The following is a 19,850-nucleotide window of genomic DNA, read 5'->3' on the forward strand; positions in this document are numbered from 1 at the left end:
CATCCACGACCTTTCACTTACTCATGTCCCAGGCTACATTGAGGTGTGCTCCGGATGTTTACTGGGCAATATTTTGTTCCTAATGTGTGTCAGTCATTTCCAATAGGACATTGTTCAGGATGAAACCCAGCACTCTTCTATTATTCTCAGTGCTTTTCAAAGGGCAACAAAAGCTGGAATCGCCTACTGCACTTAAAGGCAAACCTAGGGACATCAAACCAGTAGGACCTTGAGCTAGAATAAGCTGGATTCTTGGTCAAGATTTTAAGTTGTTGTGGACACAGACAAAGCCAAAGTGAAAACACAGGATTTATCATGCTAAAGTGACGAGGCAGACCCATTCAATGACCAGTCTGTAATGGTAGCCCATGTGGTGATTAGTCTGAAGTGGCGAGGTCGACCCATGCATTGATCAGTCTGAAGTGACGACCCATATAAGGATCTGTTTGAAGTGGCGAGGCAGATCAATGCCATGATCAGTCTGAAGTGGCGACCCATGCAATGATCAGTCTTAAGTGGCGAGGCTGAGCCATGCAATAATCAGTCTCTAATTAGTGACCTGTGGAGTTGGGTTCCCTTCCTATTCCAGCCACTAAGGTGACAAATCTGGGAGTCATTTTTGATAATATCCTGTCCTTCTACCATCAGTGAAGGCGCTTACGTTATCAACTTTTTATACGCTGAAAATTCAGAGAAATATTTTCCTTTTATACCACCAAAACTACAAAAACAAGTGGTCTCCGCGCTAGTTTTGCATAAGATGGACTACTGTAACGCTCTTCTGGTTGCTATAAATAAGGCACTCCCTGTTAAACTGCGGGTTCTCCAAAGCACGGTGGCCCGCCTGCTTTTTGGCATGGGTAAATACTCTTCCAAGCAGGCCCGTACTGCTCTACACTGGCTACCCATGGAAAAATGGATTGATTTTAAGGCCCTTTGCATTGCTGTTAAAGCACTGCATAATTATGGCCCTGACTATTTGATTGGTTGTTTCAATGGTATACTCCATCCAGAAATCTTCGTTCCTCTTCTCATAAACTTGTGGAGGTGTCAAAACTCCGACTCCTGAACTGGGGTTGTAAAAGCTTTGTAAACATCATGACCAGACAGTCTGTAGTGCTGACCCATGTGATCATCTGCCTGAAGTAGCAAGGCGGATCCATGCCGTGATCAGTCTGAAGTGGCGACCCATATGATGATCAGTTTGCAGTGGCACGGCAGACCATAGCCATGACTAGTGTGAAGTGGTGACCCATGCAATGATCTGTCGGGAAGGAGGCCAATGCGATGATCATCAACACTAAAAAGGAGTGAGAAGTATTTTTATTCCTTACCTTAGAAATGTCCCCAGACGTCAGACTGACCTGGAAATTTTCATTAGCAGAACCCCTGCACACCGATAGGTGGTGCCGTTTGGCTCCATGAAGCATCGTCAGTGCCATCCGCGCCAGAAGTGACATGTGGGTGCCTTTATAAGCACCACACTAGCGTGCAGACGTCAGTTTCTTACTTCGACTCTTCACGCCAGGAGTGTAGAGCCATGAAGAACACTGACCACTGATGTAGAAAACTAGGGCCCTGAAAGGGGAACAGCCCCGTCTCTAGAAATCTGTTTGCAGAGGTGGGTTGATAAAGAACCTGTGGCTAGGTAGAATCTCTACCAGGTAAGGCACTACTGAAGGTAAGTAACTTGTTCATCTGACAGAGACTTCTAGCCGCAGATTCCTTAACTTGGTGAACGTGCGCAGAGAAGCCCATGTCACTGCCTGGCAGATGTCCAGGATTGCAACTCCTTGTGCAAATCCAGTGGTCGTGGCCTCGGCTCTGGTGGAATGAGCATGCAAGCCATCAGGAGGTTGCTTCTTGTCCACCGCGTAGCAGATTTTAATGCACAGCACGATCCATCGGGTATGTCTGTTTCTGCACAGTCTTACCCTTCTTCACTTTGACATACCCCAGAAAGAACTGGTCCTCCACTGGAACTCTTTTGTGCAGTCAAGGTAGCATGGCAATGCTCTATTAGGTCCAGTCAGTGGAGTCACTCCTCTTCCTTAGAGAGTTGTGGCAGAGCATAAAAGTAGACAGGGTTATGAACTGGCCTTTATGGACGGGAGTGATAACTACCAACAGGAAGGAGGCTCAAATGCGAAGAATCAGCTTGTCTAGCAAGATGTTTAGGTATGGAGGCTTAGACGACAAGGCCTGAACCTTAGTGACCCTCTTGGCAGATGTTATGGCCACTAGGAAGGTCGTCTTAATAGTAAGGATCCTGAGGGGACAGTTGTGCAGCGGCTCAAATGGATCACACATCAGAAAAGTGAGCACTAGATAAAGGTCTCACTGAGGCACGATGAAGGGTGAAGGTGGAAACACGCTTTTCAAAAACCTTTACACAACCGTGGATTTGAACAGGGAAGGCTGGTCTGGCAGCTGCAGAAAGGTTGAGATGGCAGAAAGATGGCCTTTTAAGGTACCCAAAGTAGAGCCCTGCTGGGCAACAGGAAGGAGTATAATGAAGGACTCCAGAGAGGGGAGAAGAAAGAGGATCAACCTGCTTTCTGCACACCATGCCACAAACCTACCCTAACATCAGCCGTATACCGTTTGGGTGGAGGGACGCCTGGCTGCCACCATAAAATTGCAGATTTCGGGTAAACGGTCAAAAGCTATCACTGTTGCAGCTCATTCTCCATGCATAACAGCAGTGTGTTGATAGGTTAGGGTTGAGAACCCTCCCACACTGCTGCGACAGAAGATCTTCCCAAAGGGGCAGCCTGATCAGAGGACAGATGGCCGTGCTCAATAGCTCAGGATACCAAACTCTCTGAGCCTAGTCCGGAGCCACAAAGATGAATTTGGCCCGTGTGTTCCTGATCTTCTTGAGAACTCTGGGCAGGAGTGGTACAGGCGGCGAGGCATACAGGTGGACTGAGCTCCACTAGAGACAATACGTGTCTCAGAGCGAGAGTCGCCTTGCAAACTCCAGCGCGCAAAACTGCTGACATTGTGTGTTCTTGACAGTGGAGAACAGATCTAACCAAGGTTCTACCCACTCTTAAAAAATACCTTATGCCACCTCCAGATGGAGACGTCATTGTGATCCGCTAGGAATCTTCGATTGAGTTTGTCCCCCCTGGCGTTCAGACAGCCTGCCAGGTGTTGACCCACCAGGGATATACCCTGACATTCCAGCCAAGTCCAAAGGCACAGCGCCTATTGACAAAGGGTCCATGACCCCACCCTGCCCTGTTCATTGCAGTACCACATGGCGGTGGTGGTGTCTGTGAACACCTGCATTAGGCATTCCTTGATCGATGTTAGAAAGACTTTCAATGCCGGAGCCTCAGCAGGTTGATGTGGAGTCCAGATTTCGCCAGAGGCCGTTGATCTCCACCTCTCCCAGATGGCCGCCCCATCCCAGGACTGATGCATCTGTCTCTACTGTCAGATCTGGCTGGGGAAGAGAGGGGGGTCTGCCGCTGACCCATTCATGGCTCCTTAACCACCACTGCAGATGTTTCATAGTTTCCTCCAAGGTCTGGACTGTGTTGTAAAGATTTCCCTGATACTGCGCCCACTGGAACTTCAGGTCCCACTGCATAGCCCGGGAGGCTCCAGCAGGAATGTGTCACATGCAGAAAGCAGGAGGCCATGATGTCGAGCTGCCTGAGTTAGTCTCACCAAAGCCCAGGATAGAGACTGAAACATTTGTTTCAAAGCCTGAATATTCTGGACTCACCATTTGGAAGGATAAGCCAGAAACTGCACAGGGTCCAGAACAGCTCTGATGAAAGGGAGCATCTGAGAGGGAGTCACGTGTGACTTCGGCACCTTGACAGTGAACCCGACGAGTGCAGGAGGACCACTGTAGTCTGAGGTGGAAGACGACTAACTCAGACAAACCCACCTTCAGCAGCCAGTCATTGAGATAGGGGAAGACTGACACACCTGTTCGCCAGAGATGAGCTGCAATCACCACCATCACCTCAACGATTACCCGAGGGGCACTGGTAAGGTCAAAAGGGAGAACAGTGAGCTGAAGGTGGTGGTAGCCCACTGTGAACCGCAGGTAACATCTGCGGGCAGGCAGGACGGGAATGTGGAATTATGACTCCTGCAAGTCCAACTCTACTATCCAGTCTCAGGGCAGATAGGACTTTTGCGAGAGTGAGCATTTTTAATTTTTCCTTTTTGAGGAAAAAATTGAGAGGATGCAGGTCTAGGATAAAATGAAGGCCTCCATCCTTTTTGGGCACCATAAAGTAGCAGGAATAACATTTACAAGCTTATTGTTAATGGCCTAGGTTGTTATTTTCACATATAACAATCACAACCTACTTCTGGTGTCTGCACCATCTCTATGGCTCCCAAGGCCAAGAGTAAGGAGTAAAAAGCAGATGGTCCTCCGTCAGCTTGTTGCATGTGGGTGGCATGGGAGAAGGGGTAGTCACAAAGGGGAGGGAGTAGCCTCTTTGGACAATCTGGAGAACCCAGTGGTCTGATGTTATCCATCTTCAGTGGTGCAGTTGATTGTGCATCCTGTCTCCTACTGGTTGCCCATGATGGTTGGAGGATGAACTAAAGAGGCTTGGAGGCTGCGGATGCCAGGGGATAGTGGTCTAGCCAGACCTCTGGTTGCCCGACCTACATGGTGTGGGGGTACCACATCTTCGGGCATGGAATAGGCTGCGGAGCTTGTGTGAGGAGGTGGCTGGGCACGGCGGGGCAGCTGGAACCCCTTCAGTGGCCACAAAATGAACCAATGGTGGACTGGGGCTGGTGGTGAGCCACGGAAATGCCCAAGGACCTAGCTGTAACTCTGCTATTCTTGAAGCGCTCCAGTGCAGAATCTACCTTGTCTCCGAAGAGACGCCTGCCATCAAAGGGCATGTCCATAAGAGCAGCTTGGATGTCCCCTGAAACCTCTCCTGGTGATCCATAGCCAGGGTGGTGCCAGAAGGCCACTAATGAAGAAACCGCTCTGCCTAGTTAGCCGGTCATACATAGCCCACATTCGATTGCAAACTTGGCTGCATCCCTCCCGTCTGCCATAGCTTGGGAGAGTATGGCCCAGGCCTCCTCTGGGACCATGAGCAGCACTTGCGCAACCGAATTCCACAGTGCATGGGAGTTACAGCCCAAAAGGCACACAGTGCTCACAAATGGCAGTGCCAGCCTGGCGGAAGACATTTTTTTTTGCTTAAGGGATAAAGCCTCTTAGATTTCCTCTCTTGGTTGAGGATAGGGAATGCGCCAGGATTTCCACTGGAAGTTGTGGCTTGGACCACCAACTTCTCTGGAGTAGGGTGTTGTGTGAGGTCACTGGGGTCACCTGGGGTGTGGTGCTGGCATTGGGCAATTGTCCTGTTCTCAGAAGTCTCTTCTCTAAGTAGGGCTTGGACCAGGTCCCAAGCAAGACGTCCGTAAGGGCTACAGTAAATGGGAGAAGTGGTTCTGAAGGGGTCACTCCAGGCTGAAGCACCTCTGCTAAGATGTTAGTCCTGACAGCAACTGAGAGCAAGCTAAGATCCAGGACCTCAGCAGCCCTTCTCACCAAATTAGCAAAAGAAGCTTCTTCCTCCTTAGCCACGTTAGTTGGAGAGACCATGCCAGTATCTGTAGAGCTGTCCAGTCCACTGGTATCCTCCAATTCCTCACACCAGTCATTGTTGGGGTCTAGCGGCTGGTATTCTTCAGGGTCCAGTGACCTCTCCCAATCTTCCTTGAGTAACAGCCCACAGGAATAAGACTCAGACTCTGGTTTGGAGGGCAAGACACCAGTCAGCTCTGGAGTCGGCACTGGGTACGCCCTTCTGGCTCTGTGTCAGAGTCGAATCAGAATGGGGACGGTGCCACAGAAGGCAGCCGGCTGCACTGGGAGAGTCAGGGAAGGCCTTGGTGGTACAACCAGTGCTAGTCCAGATTCCTCCATGGATCCAAGGGCTCTGACTGGTGCAGCAGGAAGAACTACAGGCGGGGAACCAGCAGGGGCCCCTCCCATACCCACGGGCCGTGAAGGTGAACCAGCAGGGAGGGCCATCCAAATATGAGGTGCATGGCCTCATAAAATCTGCAGAGTTTGTCGGGGTCACTCTGGCTCCTGGAAACTCGGAGAGGCACGGAGCTGGCCCAGGCACAAGTTCAACTATTGAGCCAGGCCTCAAATGGCAACACTCCCTTGTCTTGTCGGATGACTTCACCAGACAGGGTGAAGTTGAAGACCTTTTCGAGTTCTTACCCTTTTTATTTTTGAGGGACTAGTTTGGATGACTACGACTGTGAACGATTCCAGGACCTTCCTCTACTAAACTAAGATTGAGATTGGCAGGGCCTCGCACTTCGAGTGGCAAGGAGCTCGAGGGACTGCTCACTCAAGGCCTTGGGGATCATGGCATGGCAGTTGACGCAGGTCTTCATGTTGAGGTCATGCTAGAGGCAGCAGAGGCAAACAAGATGTGGTCCTTTGCTGGCAGCTGACAGTAAGTGTGGCTCAATGGTTAGAGCGGCAGACCCTGATGCAGTAGTCTGGCCGGGACCAGGGTTCAGTTCCCGCCTCGGCGGGTCTTGGGCTCAATTTCCCCAGACCTGATAATTCTCGCCTCGGTGCCTATTCTAATCATGGGACAAACTCTGCGACTCTGGGCAATAGCTCGCTTAATCTCCACAACGGCCCCAGCAGCGCTGGATACCTGGCTTCACCTTGTGGATGCCCAGGAGTGGGCACTTCACAGGGAAACGCCAGGAAGGATTCCACAGCGGTATGTGTACAGCGCCTTGAGACCCCTTCGGGGGTGATACGTGCGCTATATAAGCACTACATTTACATTTAAATTTTTACATTTAACAGTGGCACAGGGCTTGAAGTCACTTCCCTAGTAGACATCGCTGCCACATCAGGAGAAAGAATATCAAAATGGTTTCCACAAAAGTTGAAAAAGGGTCAGTCAAAAAAAAAAACTTTGGGCAGCTCTCTCCGGATCTGGGCTGACTGTAGTTGAAACAAAAGAATTAACGTCAGTGCGCTGGGGTGGAACCTAGACAGGCACCTAGCACATCACATACAGTGTAGACGATGCAGACAGCGCCATGCAGAGCTGTATGATGCCACCTCCTGGCGCACAGGGGTACTGCTCACAAATAAATTCCAGAACCAGTCTGATGCCTGGGGATAATTCTAAAGTAAGAAATCTGTGACTAGAAGCCTCTACCAGATCAGTCTATACATTGGCAAATAAGAACTCATGCAGTGGCCACTAAGGTACCAGATCCCAGATCTGCAGTGGCACATGCAAACAGTGGAACCCACTATTGTACCAAACCCATCACCATAGTTGAGGCTCTGTAGTGGCACCAGTACTGTACCAGACCCAGGCTCTGTAGTATCACGACTGTAATGGCACCTTGTACTGTCCCATATCTGATGATTTATAGTGGGACTCGTGAGTTTAGCAGTGACGCCCAGTATTGTACTGTAAAAACAGTTTCAATCGGGTCGGGGACAATCGATATTTGCCCGGCGGTATTGCCTCTGTGACCCTCTAGTTATTTAAAACAATGAAGAGGCAGGCGCTGGAGACTGGAAGGCAGGAAACAAGGTTTTTATTCTCTCCGGAGGAGAACACAACGAAACGGACAGAAGGTATCGTTCAGAGGTGCTCTAACTTACGTTTGAGGCCTGGCCCCTTATATACAGTGTTTTATGGTTTTATTGCAGTTTACATATATGTGACAAAGCTTTGATATACGGAAAGACATACCCGGAATCCCCCTTTGGGGCCCGTTCCCACACACATTTACAGTTGAAATCCCCACCCTAATCACAACAGGTGATGAGCATCGCGCAGCTGGATAATCCGCCGAGTCACAGAATGTGGGGGGTTTGATTGGATCTCATGGGGTGGGGGCTTTGATCAACCCGGGGACTTCTTTGATGGGGGGAAGCTTTCTATTGCACGGGGAGGGGCGAGGGTGGTATCGGCAGAGCTGGGTGTCGGCCTGGGAACGGGGAGGACAAAACGGGCACACGGGGAAAAAGGGGGTTTGCATCTAAGGGCCGGAGATCATGAAAGGAAAGCAGGGAGGTGTCGCGCTGGGAACAGGATGAGGGCCGGGGGCAGAGCAGCGCCGAAGAGGGGTTTATGACTCCAGGCAGGTGCAAGCAGGGGGGTGGTCAGCGGGCAGGCTTAGCGAAGGCAAAGGGCTATGTCAGGGGCCAGCGGCATGCAAAAGGGTTGGTTCTGATCGGGGCATTTTAAAATGGCGGGCGCGCACGACAAAAGTGTGGCATCAGGGGAAGAGGCAAGATGGCGCAGATAATGTTCACCAAAACGCACTAATTTTCCACAGTCCCTCCTTTAACATATTCAAGACATCTTGTTGGTTCATTTTCTACTCGGGTCTATTGTGGTAAGCATGAGAGAGAAAAACGGTAGGAAACCCAAGATAAAGAGTTGTAAACAATACATTTTGAGGTTTCTAGTTTTTAGGAGGTGCACCTATTTGATGAACTTTGATAAATTTGTTCAGCAGGAAAGTCATAGGAATGAAATACAAAAACGGCGAGCAGCAAGTACATATCATAACATAAACTGGCAGGTTAATACATATTTCGGATTCGGATTGGAGCAGGATCAATACAATGGTGGCTGGGAGAGAAATGAGGCGTAGAAAAAAACGGTGGTTTGAGGATGTCAAATGTTCGAAGTTTACGAGTTCTCATTGTTCTTTGTGATCTTTCGTTGGCGCTGTTGAGCACCGGCGGTGGAGCTACAAGTCCGGCTCTGTTCTAAGTTCTGCGTTGCAGGGCACGACCCTTTCCTCGCGTTTCTGGTCGGAAAGGTCCTTTTCGCCCCGTGTCCTTTGAGGTGATTGTCAGAAAGTTCCGATGGAAGAAGAGCGTTCAAGACAGTCCATAGGGTAGGTCAGAGGAAAAAGGGGGATGGAGCAAGGCCAAATTAGGAACAAACTAGGGGAACGAGAGACTTCAAATAGGCGGGCGTGTGACGGAATTCGGAGAGCGGGGACTTGTCGACAGGCACTGGACGTCGAGCAGGGGCATCAGGTCGACCCTTTCTTTTCATGCTGTCGAAAACAGTGCCTCGTCCTGCAGCTCTTTTCAGTCGTGGTCTCGCCTTGGCTAATGTCGCAGGTGTCCCTTAGTCTGTAGTCGGGCCTCGTGCTCCCACATCCGGTCCTTCTCTCCTCCAACAGCAGTACCCTTAAACAAGTTTGAAAAGACAGTTTTTTAGAAAATTTTCGGATGAAGATAATCAAAAAAGTCTATTTCTCTCCCAGCTCCAGGCAAAGAATGAAAATGTCCGTCATTTTTAACGTTCACAACTGGCATATGAATGACCGGTGGCGGACCTGCTGGATTTACTATGACCTTCCTTCATAATCATTTATTACAGGCATGACGGTTCATCTGATGGTAACCCACCTTCGGGAGACAAATCTGGCAAAGATATGCCGTTCTCTAGAGTTTCACATTTACAAAAGGGTACAGTGAGTCGTCAACATGGTACTACACAGGTATTTTGCTGAGAGACGAACATGGCTAAACATTTCCTTTCTATCGGCGCATCCTGTTTTTCAGCTACTGCGAGGTTCATTTTGACGATTTCTTTACCTTGCTCTAGTCTGTTAACCTTGTAAAACATCATTCTGGGTCCTACGTAGCCTTTTACAGCCCGGTTACTTAACTAGGAAGGACAGGGGTTTTATGGGAGACAACCAGGGACATAGACAGGGGAGGCAACGGGGGTGATCGTTTTTCTGGTTTCGGTATTGCGACGATTCGGGGAGGGGAGGGTCGCGTATTCTGAGGTCCTTGTTTTATACTATAGGAGCCGTTGACATGTAGTTCCCTTATTTCGGGCCAGATTAGGGAACCTCTGTTGTCTTACCTGTCCTTTCCCTTACGGCCCAACCTGGGTTTATTGACTTCTAGCGGAAAAGGAGAGGTAATGACGCGGCCTCAGGGTGATTGCATTAAAGACAAATGTTTGTGCAAATACTGACGGTATTTGAAGCCAATTAGGTGGTGTGCTAGGGGTGGCGATCTGCCAATTTCGGGGCTAACCACTCGGGAGAGTGGTAGTGCAAAAAGAGAGAGAGAGAGAGAGAGAGAGAGAGAGAGAGAGAGAGAGAGAGAGAGAGAGAGAGAGAGAGAGAGAGAGAGAGAGAGAGAGAGAGAGAGAGAGAGTGTGCAACGGCAGGCTAAATAGTGCACGTGCAACGGAGAGAGCGGCAGTGCATTCAAGAAAGGCTATTTAGTGCATTACACAGTAAAGGGTATTCACGAGTCCACGTTAGAATCTTGTAATCATGCAGTTTGAGCATTAGACAGGGTAGAGGGGACGTGCTTTGGGAAAAGGAAAGAAGAAAAAGGAGGTACCATTTTGTCGCACTTTCTCGCATTCTCGGTCCTTTGACCAGTTGGGTCAATGCTTCAGTCACACACACACACACATTCCCTCACAGTTTCGCATCATACGTGACATGGGTTCATTCTTCCGGTCTGGTTTAAGGGTGGTCACTTTTTATCAGGTTGTGCTAATTTTTCGGGCTTGTTCGATACGTGAGTAGTTTGCAGGCGTGCTTGGGCACTACCCTGCGGCGCTAGTCCGTTTCGTGTATTTGGACATGGCAAGGTCTCAGATCTTCGCCACACCTCGGCTGTAATTTCTGACGTAACCTGCAGAGGGAGGAAAAGAGGGGGGGTGGGGGAGACAGCATTCGCGCGCATTCAAATACATGGATTCATAAGTCCTTTACTTACCTCTTACTCGTCTTTTCCTCCTTGGGGCAGGGTCCCCGGGGATATGGTTTTCGGAGTCGAGGGGGGGTAGTGTGTTCATGTAGGGCGTGTGCGGGGAAACATAAAAAGGAAACCAGAGGTGCCTAGTGCGAGGTATCTAGTCAAAGGGTATATCTTACTATCGGGATCCTTAAACCTCTTTCGACGCCGTGGCGTTCTAAAGTTCTTCGGTTCTTGGGTCCCTGCTACTTCGGAACGTTGTACTTTACAATATTTACATTATTTCATTTCACCCTCCTTTTACATTCCCTCATTTACACCATTCGTTTTACCCATCCTTGGAAGTCACGGTCTTCCTCTACGCGAGGGTTCATGAGTCAGTCGCGTACTTTTAATGCGGAGCGTCGGGTTGTCGATCCGATCCGTCCTCCAAGGCCGGGCAACCATCTTCCTTTAACCTTAAAGAGAGAGCAGAGTAGGGTGCACAGAAAAAGAACTTTCCTACCCATCCCATATTGTTTTAAAATAAAACATGCAATACCCGTCCATAGTTTCAAAGACTTTAATTTGCAAATTCATTTCAGCATATGGATTAGGAGGGTGTGGTCGTATTTGGTCGGTCGTGGCAATGGCTAAAGTGCGTACAGTGGGGGGTGTCGTTTGCAACAGTAAAAACATCGGAAAGTTTTACTCATTCATTTGTAAGAGACTAAAACGTCTATTAATTGGCCGGGGGTTCGGGGGCATATATTTTCATAATTTAGAAACATAATCATAACAGTTGTAATCAGATTTCCTATATACATACCGTACGCATGTATCGTAAATGAGGTTTACATCAGTTATAAAAATATAATACATTGTATATTCGTAATCAATGTTTGTAACGGGGATCTTTTCATACTGTTCGTCGAGTGAGCTCTCCTTGTCTTTTCTAGCCAAGTGTACAAAGGATCACAAAAATCTCAGAACATCAAGTTTATATTAGTGCGAAGGAACACCACGAGGTGTTCGTAGGTTCCGATTGATACCAGCGCCATTTTGGGCGGGGCCGGCACAGTCCGGAAGCAGCATCAGGGGGAAATGTTTCCATTACTGGCAGTTTGGACCAGAGTCCTTTTCGGCGGTTCTAGAATTCATGCTAACAGAAGGAGTGGCAATGTCATGTTTGTTTCGTTGGCGATCGAAGCAGCCGTCCCTTACCGGAAACCTGCTAAGGCCGAAGGCTCCGCCGGGGACCTTTGCATGATCTTCAAGGCTGCGGAGATGCTGTCGGAGATGGGGGCTCGTGCTCCATGGGACAAATGTTCGAGTTGTATGGCTGGCCAAAGTTACTCTAGTGGCCGGGGCCCGCCTTCCAGCGGATCCAGACGCCATTTTGAGGCCCTGCAGGGGCCACTCTCGTTGAGTTTGCAAGAATGGAAGAGACCCTTTGGAGTGAAGTGAAGAGGTCCCTGTTTTGTGAGAGCGGGACGTTCAGCTGGGGTGCAGCTGTGATGCCCCCACCTGGGGGGGGCGAGGGAGACTCGTTCACATCGTCTCCTTCTCCCGGTGCACTCCATGCCGCTCCTTTTCATCGCCCTGCATGAAGGCCTCTCCACATCCGGTGTTCCCCAAGCGTCACCATTGTTCGTTCGGTGCTGCGCAAATACTGGGGTGCCACCATTGTGTGTTCGGTGCTGCGCAAGTACTGGGGTGCCACCATGGTGTGTCCGGTGCTGTGGAAGTATGGGCACCATCGCCTGACTGGGGGTGTTCGGCGCCGGGCTGGGGGCTGGGAAACCTCCTACCGGTGGAGGTGGGAGAGGCTCGTCCGCGTCGCCTCTCCCTCCCAGCCCAACTTGGACAAATTGTTGTGGAGGTACGTGCAGGACATCCAGCCGTCCAGGACTGCTGCGGCCGTGACGGAAGAGAAAAGGAAGAGGTGCCTCGCTCTCCTCTTGACATGTGGCGGGACTACCTTAGTCTTTCCAGGCCCGTTGCGGCCGGCCAAAGAGACATGTGGCGGGACTACCTGCAAATGCCCAGGCTGCGGGCTCCCGCCTCTCCTCCGGCTCCCCCATACGTTAAGATTTCCTGACCAAGAGTTGGCGGCGGGGCTCGCCTTATATGGGTTGCCGTTGGTTGGGCGTAGCCGTAACCCTACCCTATTTTGGAAGGTTCCAGAATGGGGGGGGCGAATGTTCTGTTTGACTTTCATTTTCTACAGTTTATCGTTATTATTCCTTGTTTGTTGTGTTAAATTAAAAGTTCAAGTTTATTAATGTTCTACGGATTTTGTTTTATCATTTCTTTCTTTCCAGGTTGCTTTTATGCTAAGTTTCTGCTAACAGGGGTCGAGTAACACGGAAACACGTGTAGAGGGGTGACGCAGATTTGTACATTTACATACACACGAACTCAGACGGGGGACAGTACAAGTACGACATACAAAGACCCAAGACAAATATAAAAACAGTTATCGGTCATAATTATCTCTTTCCGTCTGTAAGTTTTTAAACGAGGCTGGGTTCCCGTCTTGACATTGCCCGACCTAGGAGAACTTGATCATGCCGCTGAGATTTTCCTGGCGAAATCTGTGCCATCGGGCATAATCAAACGTGGTGGTTCTGTCTGGCCTGTCTATGTAAGTCGGGTTCTTCTCTGTCTCGCGCCTTTTCTCGTACTGTCGGTCTGTCGTTCCTGTCGGTCCTCTGCTCCTACTCACGCTCAGTAGAGTCGGGCATTGGGCTTTCCAGTGTCCGACATACCTACAAAAAGCGCATTGGTCTGACCCTAAGTCTGGTCGTCCTTGGTATAGTGTCGGGGGGTAAGTTGTGGGTAGCGGTGTCCTGGGGTTGTCCTGTCGGTATATTTCCCTACTTGGTTTATCCTCGTCTTTTCTCTGTCGTTTCGTAGCCTCTCTGCGCCACATACCGAGACTGTCGAGCATAATTGGCGTCGTCTTATTATTTCGAAGGGCTATTTCTAAAGTTTCTATTTTATCAAGGTCGAAGGATCCTGCCAGTGGCCACTGTTTGTCTTGGCTATCTTCGGTATACCTGTGCCATAATTTATTATAAGCTATGGTAACTAACCCATAGTTTATGAACATGTCCTTATTAGGGGTGCCTTCTAGTGGAGCCATATGGTCCACCTCTAACACCCGGTCCGGGCTAAACAGGCTATTTATCAATGGGGAGAAGACAGACATGACGGCTCGTAACGAGGGACTAAAAAGTCAGCACTGCCTATCTTATCACTAGGTGCAAAGACTAGACAGAATATTTCTATTCTACGTTGTTTGCAGGCAGTGAATACCTCATGGATCCCAAAAAAACCAATAGACCAACAAAATAACAATGGGGAGAATGAGTAGGACCGCAAAGATCTGCGTCACCTACCCTTTTCACTATCTGCAAAAAGGATGGTCTCTTCCCTGCTTGCAGACAGAGAATCTCCAGGAAACAATAGTTTGTGAACAACAGTTCAGTTTCAAGCAATTATTGAGTGGGGGAGAAAAAGAACAAGCACGGCTGCTACCCTACTTATCCTCCACTGCTTGCAAAGGGAGAGAGAGCCTGTTGCTTCTCCGTTTGCAGACAGTGAATCTCTAAATAAAAATAAACAAGGCAATACTAGTATTTTGAACAATCAAGCAATCAAGACAAATTTCGCAACTAGTCGTGGCAACACGACCTTACCCGGACCATGTGGACAGTTTCTTGTCTTCCGAATCCAGCGCCCGATCGTCCTCTTTTTCTCGTATTTCTCACGGCACTCCTGATGGTTCCCAGTCAGGACCGTAGATCACTCGAGAGAGGTCTGTTCGGAACTAGTGAAGTTCGGATGATCGGCTGCCAGACGAGGGTCTATTGGGCAAGAGCTCTCCCGATCGTTGCAGTCGTTCACTCTGTCGTCGGGACCTCTCCCACTGGATCCACGAGTCGCTGATGGGCCCCACGCTTGGGACGCCAATTGTAAAAACAGTTTCAATCGGGTCGGGGACAATCGATATTTGCCCGGCGGTATTGCCTCTGTGACCCTCTAGTTATTTAAAACAATGAAGAGGCAGGCGCTGGAGACTGGAAGGCAGGAAACAAGGTTTTTATTCTCTCCGGAGGAGAACACAACGAAACGGACAGAAGGTATCGTTCAGAGGTGCTCTAACTTACGTTTGAGGCCTGGCCCCTTATATACAGTGTTTTATGGTTTTATTGCAGTTTACATATATGTGACAAAGCTTTGATATACGGAAAGACATACCCGGAATCCCCCTTTGGGGCCCGTTCCCACACACATTTACAGTTGAAATCCCCACCCTAATCACAACAGGTGATGAGCATCGCGCAGCTGGATAATCCGCCGAGTCACAGAATGTGGGGGGTTTGATTGGATCTCATGGGGTGGGGGCTTTGATCAACCCGGGGACTTCTTTGATGGGGGGAAGCTTTCTATTGCACGGGGAGGGGCGAGGGTGGTATCGGCAGAGCTGGGTGTCGGCCTGGGAACGGGGAGGACAAAACGGGCACACGGGGAAAAAGGGGGTTTGCATCTAAGGGCCGGAGATCATGAAAGGAAAGCAGGGAGGTGTCGCGCTGGGAACAGGATGAGGGCCGGGGGCAGAGCAGCGCCGAAGAGGGGTTTATGACTCCAGGCAGGTGCAAGCAGGGGGGTGGTCAGCGGGCAGGCTTAGCGAAGGCAAAGGGCTATGTCAGGGGCCAGCGGCATGCAAAAGGGTTGGTTCTGATCGGGGCATTTTAAAATGGCGGGCGCGCACGACAAAAGTGTGGCATCAGGGGAAGAGGCAAGATGGCGCCGATAATGTTCACCAAAACGCACTAATTTTCCACAGTACCATATCCCAGCTCGGTAGTGACACACACAAACAGTGGCACCTAGTACTGTACCATATCCGGGATGCATAGTGGCACGAGTGAGTGGCAGTCAGTACTGCATCCTACCTGGGCTCCATATCGGTACATAAGTCTAACAATGGCCTGAGTACAGTACCATATCTGGTGCTAGGGTCGTTAGACGCACCACAGGGGGCGGAGCCAGCATTGTGTGGGGAAAGCCCAGCTCTATTCAGGACCCATGTGCACTCCTCCCCAGCCATCAGCATGCTAATCTCCACACTCACCACCGGGCAGACCCATCATGACTCATGGAGCCTGGCATCCCAGCCAGCTCCAGCCAATCACACGCCAGTACCTTTACAGCACACGCACAGCCATGTCTAGAAGTGGCACTTCCACACTGGACACATACACGCCGCATACATCATTTCGCAGCATTCAATCACACGAGTCCGCACATACCAGACTCGAGCCTGCACACCCCACGCATCAGGAACTACCAGGGACACAGACATTCCCCATGCATTCCTATGGGAGGGCAGGCCAACCTTACTCCACGCACTCAGAGTGCGCACACACTTTCCACTGGGACACAGTGAAAGTGCGCAGAACCCAAAAATCACCATCACCAGGTCACCATTAAAAGCAAAAAGTTTAGGGGTGAACCTGCCAGAAGGGCCAAGTCCAACAAGTACCATATCTGGTACTAGTGAGTCTAACTGTAGCACCAAGTACTGTACCATACATAGAGTTTGTAGTGGCGCCCAAGCCTAAAAGTGGCACCAAGTTCTGTACCATAACCAGGCTCTGTAGTGGCACAAGTGAGTGTATTTATTTATTTTTGAGATTTATAAAGCGCTCAAATACCCGAGGGTGTCTCGGCTCTACGGACAACAGGCAGAAACAATAGTGAGCATATTATTGATTGAACAGCCAGGTAGTGTAACAGTGGCAGCTAGTACTGTACCACATTGAGCTCCGTAAGGAACACACGAGTCTAGCTGTAGCACCAAGTACTGTACCATACCCAGGTTCTGTAGTGGCGCACGTGATTCTGACTGTTGCTTCAAGTCCTGTTCCATACCTGGGACCTTCTGTGGCACAAGTGAGTCTAACAGTGCCACCCAGTACCGTACCATGCCCAGGTTCTGTTATGGCACAAGTGAGTCTAACAGTGGCACTGAATACTGTACCATACCCAGGCTCTGTAGAGGCACAAGTGAGTCTAACAGTGGCACTGAATACTGTACCATGCCCAGGCTCTGTTGTGGCACAAGTGAGTCTAACAGTGGCACTGAATACTGTATCATACCCAGGCTCTGTTGTGGCACAAGTGAGTCTAACAGTGGCACTGAATACGTACCATACCCAGGCTGTGTTGTGGCACAAGTGAGTCTGACAGTGGCACTGAATAGTGTACCATACCTAGGCTCTGTTGTGGCACACGTGAGTCTAACAGTGGCACTGAATACTGTACCATGCCCAGGATGTGTTGTGGCACAAGTGAGTCTAACAGCGGCACTGAATACTGTACCATACCTAGGCTCTGTTGTGGCACACGTGAGTCTAACAGTGGCACTGAATACTGTACCATGCCCAGGCTGTGTTGTGGCACAAGTGAGTCTAACAGTGGCACTTAATACTGTACCATACCCAGGCTCTGTTGTGGCACACAATTGTACCAGTAGCAGCTAGTATTATACCCTATCCGGGTTCTGTGGTGGCACAAGTGAGTCTAACAGTGGCACTCAATACTGTTCCAGTGTGGGGTTTGCAGTTGAACTTACTCTGTCAGGTCCCAGTACTTCACCACTCCATCCTGGCCCGCCGAGAGGATGATCCCTTGCCCATCCTGGGGGGACATCTTCAGCTTCACACTGTCAACCCTGTGGGAGAGAGAGGGCACAATGGTGAGAAAGGAAGAGCATGGCACCCTAGAAGAGCACAAGGGAGAGAAGGGAAGAGGAGGGCACCCGAGAATGGCACAATGGGTGAGAAGGAAAGAGCAGGGCACCCTAGAAGGGCACGATTGTGGGAGGGGAAGAGGATTGCACTCTAAAAGGGCACAATGGTGAGTAGGGAAGAGCATGGTACCCCAGAAGGGCACAATGGTGAGTAGGGAAGAGCAGGGCACCCCAGAAGGGCAAGATGGGTGTGAAAGGAAGAGCAGGGCACCCCAGAAGGGCACGATGGTGAGTAGGGAGAGCAGGCCACCCCAGAAGGGCTCGATGGTGAGAACGGAAAAACAGGGCACCCTAAAAGAGCACAATGGTGAGAAGGGAAGAGGAGGGCACCCGAGAAGGGCACGATGGATGAGAAGGGAAGAGCATGGCACCCTAGAAGGGCACAATGAGTGAGAAGGGAAGAGCTTGGCACCCTAGAAGGACATGATGGTGAGAAGGGAAGAGCAAGGCACCCTAGTCGGACACAATGGGTGAGAAGGGAAGAGCGTGGCACCCCAGAAGGGCACGATGGGTAAGAAGAGAAGAGCTTGGCACCCAAGAAGGGCATGATGGGTGAGAAGGAAGAGCATGGCACCCGAGAAGGACACAATGGTCAGAAGGGAAGAGCATGGCACCCTAGAAGGGCACGATGGGTGAGAAGGGAAGAGCAGGGCACCCTACAAGGGCACAATAGGTGAGAAGGGAAGAGGGCACCCCAGAAGGGCACGATGGATGAGAAGGAAGAGCATGGCTCCCGAGAAGGGCATGATGGGTGAGATGGGAAGGGCATTGCACCCCTGAAGGGCACGATGGTCAGAAAGGAAGAGCATGGCATCCCAGAAGGGCACGATGGTCAGAAGGGAAGAGCATGGCATCCCAGAAGGGCACGATGGTCAGAAGGGAAGAGCATGGCACCCTAGAAAGGTACGATGGTGAGAAGGGAAGAGCATGGCACCCCAAAAGGGCACGATGGTGAGAAGGGGAGAGCATGGCACCCTAGAAGGGCACGATGGGTGAGAAGGGAAGAGCATGGCACCCTAGAAGGGCACAATGGGTGAGAAGGGAAGAGCTTGGCACCCTAGAAGGACATGATGGTGAGAAGGGAAGAGCAAGGCACCCTAGTCGGACACAATGGGTGAGAAGGGAAGAGCATGGCACCCTAGAAGGGCATGATGGTGAGAAGGGAATAGCATGGCATCCGAGAAGGGCACGATGGGTGAGAAGGGAAGAGCAGGGCACCCCAGAAGGGCATGATGGTGAGAAAGGAAGAGCATGGCACCCGAGAAGGGCACGATGGGTGAGAAGGAAGAGCATGGCACCCGAGAAGGGCACGATGGGTGAGAAGGAAGAGCATGGCACCCGAGAAGGGCACGATGGGTGAGAAGGGAAGAGCAGGGCACCCCAGAAGGGCATGATGGTGAGAAAGGAAGAGCATGGCATCCTAGAAGGGCACGATGGTGAGAAGGGAAGAGCATGGCACCCCAGAAGGGCACAATGGTGAGAAGGGAAAAGCATGGCATCCTAGAAGGGCACAATGGGTGGGCACCAAGACACACAGGCACACTTACTAGGGTAGAATACAGGTAAACATTATTGGTGATCAGATACGTATAGCAAATATGAACATGCGAGCTGAATTATAATCAGTTAAAGTAAACATCAGAGTGCTGATACAGTGAAGGAAGGTATTTATTTGATTTATTTTGAAAGTTTAATTGAGCGCGAACAAGACCCTTGCGGATATCCGAGCGCTTTACAATAAGTGAGGTTAATTATACAACAGATAAATGCAGGTAAATCACATATACATAACATCTTGTGCAACGTAAAGCAATAGGGTACCAAACAGGAAGGTCCCGTTGATTCATGCAAATTGCAAATATAGTGACTAGCAGCCTGATTCATGAAAAACGGGATTTGCGAGTCTCAAATAGCGATAAAATGCGAACCGCTATTGAGAACTCGCAAATCTGAATTCATGAAGATTACCGGAAAAAAAAGCGACTCGCACACGGGCGCAAAATCCGTTAGCGACTAACGATAATCGCAGAATAATCGCTATTTCCGGCTACCTGCGTCGGGAATGCGACTCGCAATCACGTGCGTCGGGAATGCGACTCGCAATCACGTGCGTCGGGAATGCGAATCGCAATCACGCGCGATCGGGAAAACGGGAAGTCGCTTTTCGAGCACAGTGATGACATCACAACCAGGAAGCAGGCAGTTCCCACCCCCATTCACCACAGTGAGGCAGACCTCGAGGGAGCAAGTTGGAAAGCAGCAGCTATTCTGGTGATTGCGAATTTGCTA

At 50.2% G+C, this 19,850-nt stretch overlaps 1 protein-coding gene across 1 annotated transcript in view; it reads right to left on the reverse strand.

Annotated features, from left to right (window-relative positions):
* The window catches only part of LOC144826369 (uncharacterized), a 377,712-nt gene that overhangs the window by 6,841 nt on the left and 351,021 nt on the right, over positions 1-19,850 (reverse strand). Inside the window, exon 16 of the mRNA XM_078684697.1 lies at positions 17,385-17,483. Within this exon, the coding sequence (XP_078540823.1) occupies positions 17,385-17,483 (99 nt within the window). The remainder of the gene's footprint in view (positions 1-17,384; positions 17,484-19,850) is intronic.

The sequence above is a fragment of the Lissotriton helveticus genome, chromosome 3_2, assembly GCF_964261635.1.
Source record: "Lissotriton helveticus chromosome 3_2, aLisHel1.1, whole genome shotgun sequence".
In the NCBI taxonomy this organism is placed as follows: domain Eukaryota; kingdom Metazoa; phylum Chordata; class Amphibia; order Caudata; family Salamandridae; genus Lissotriton; species Lissotriton helveticus.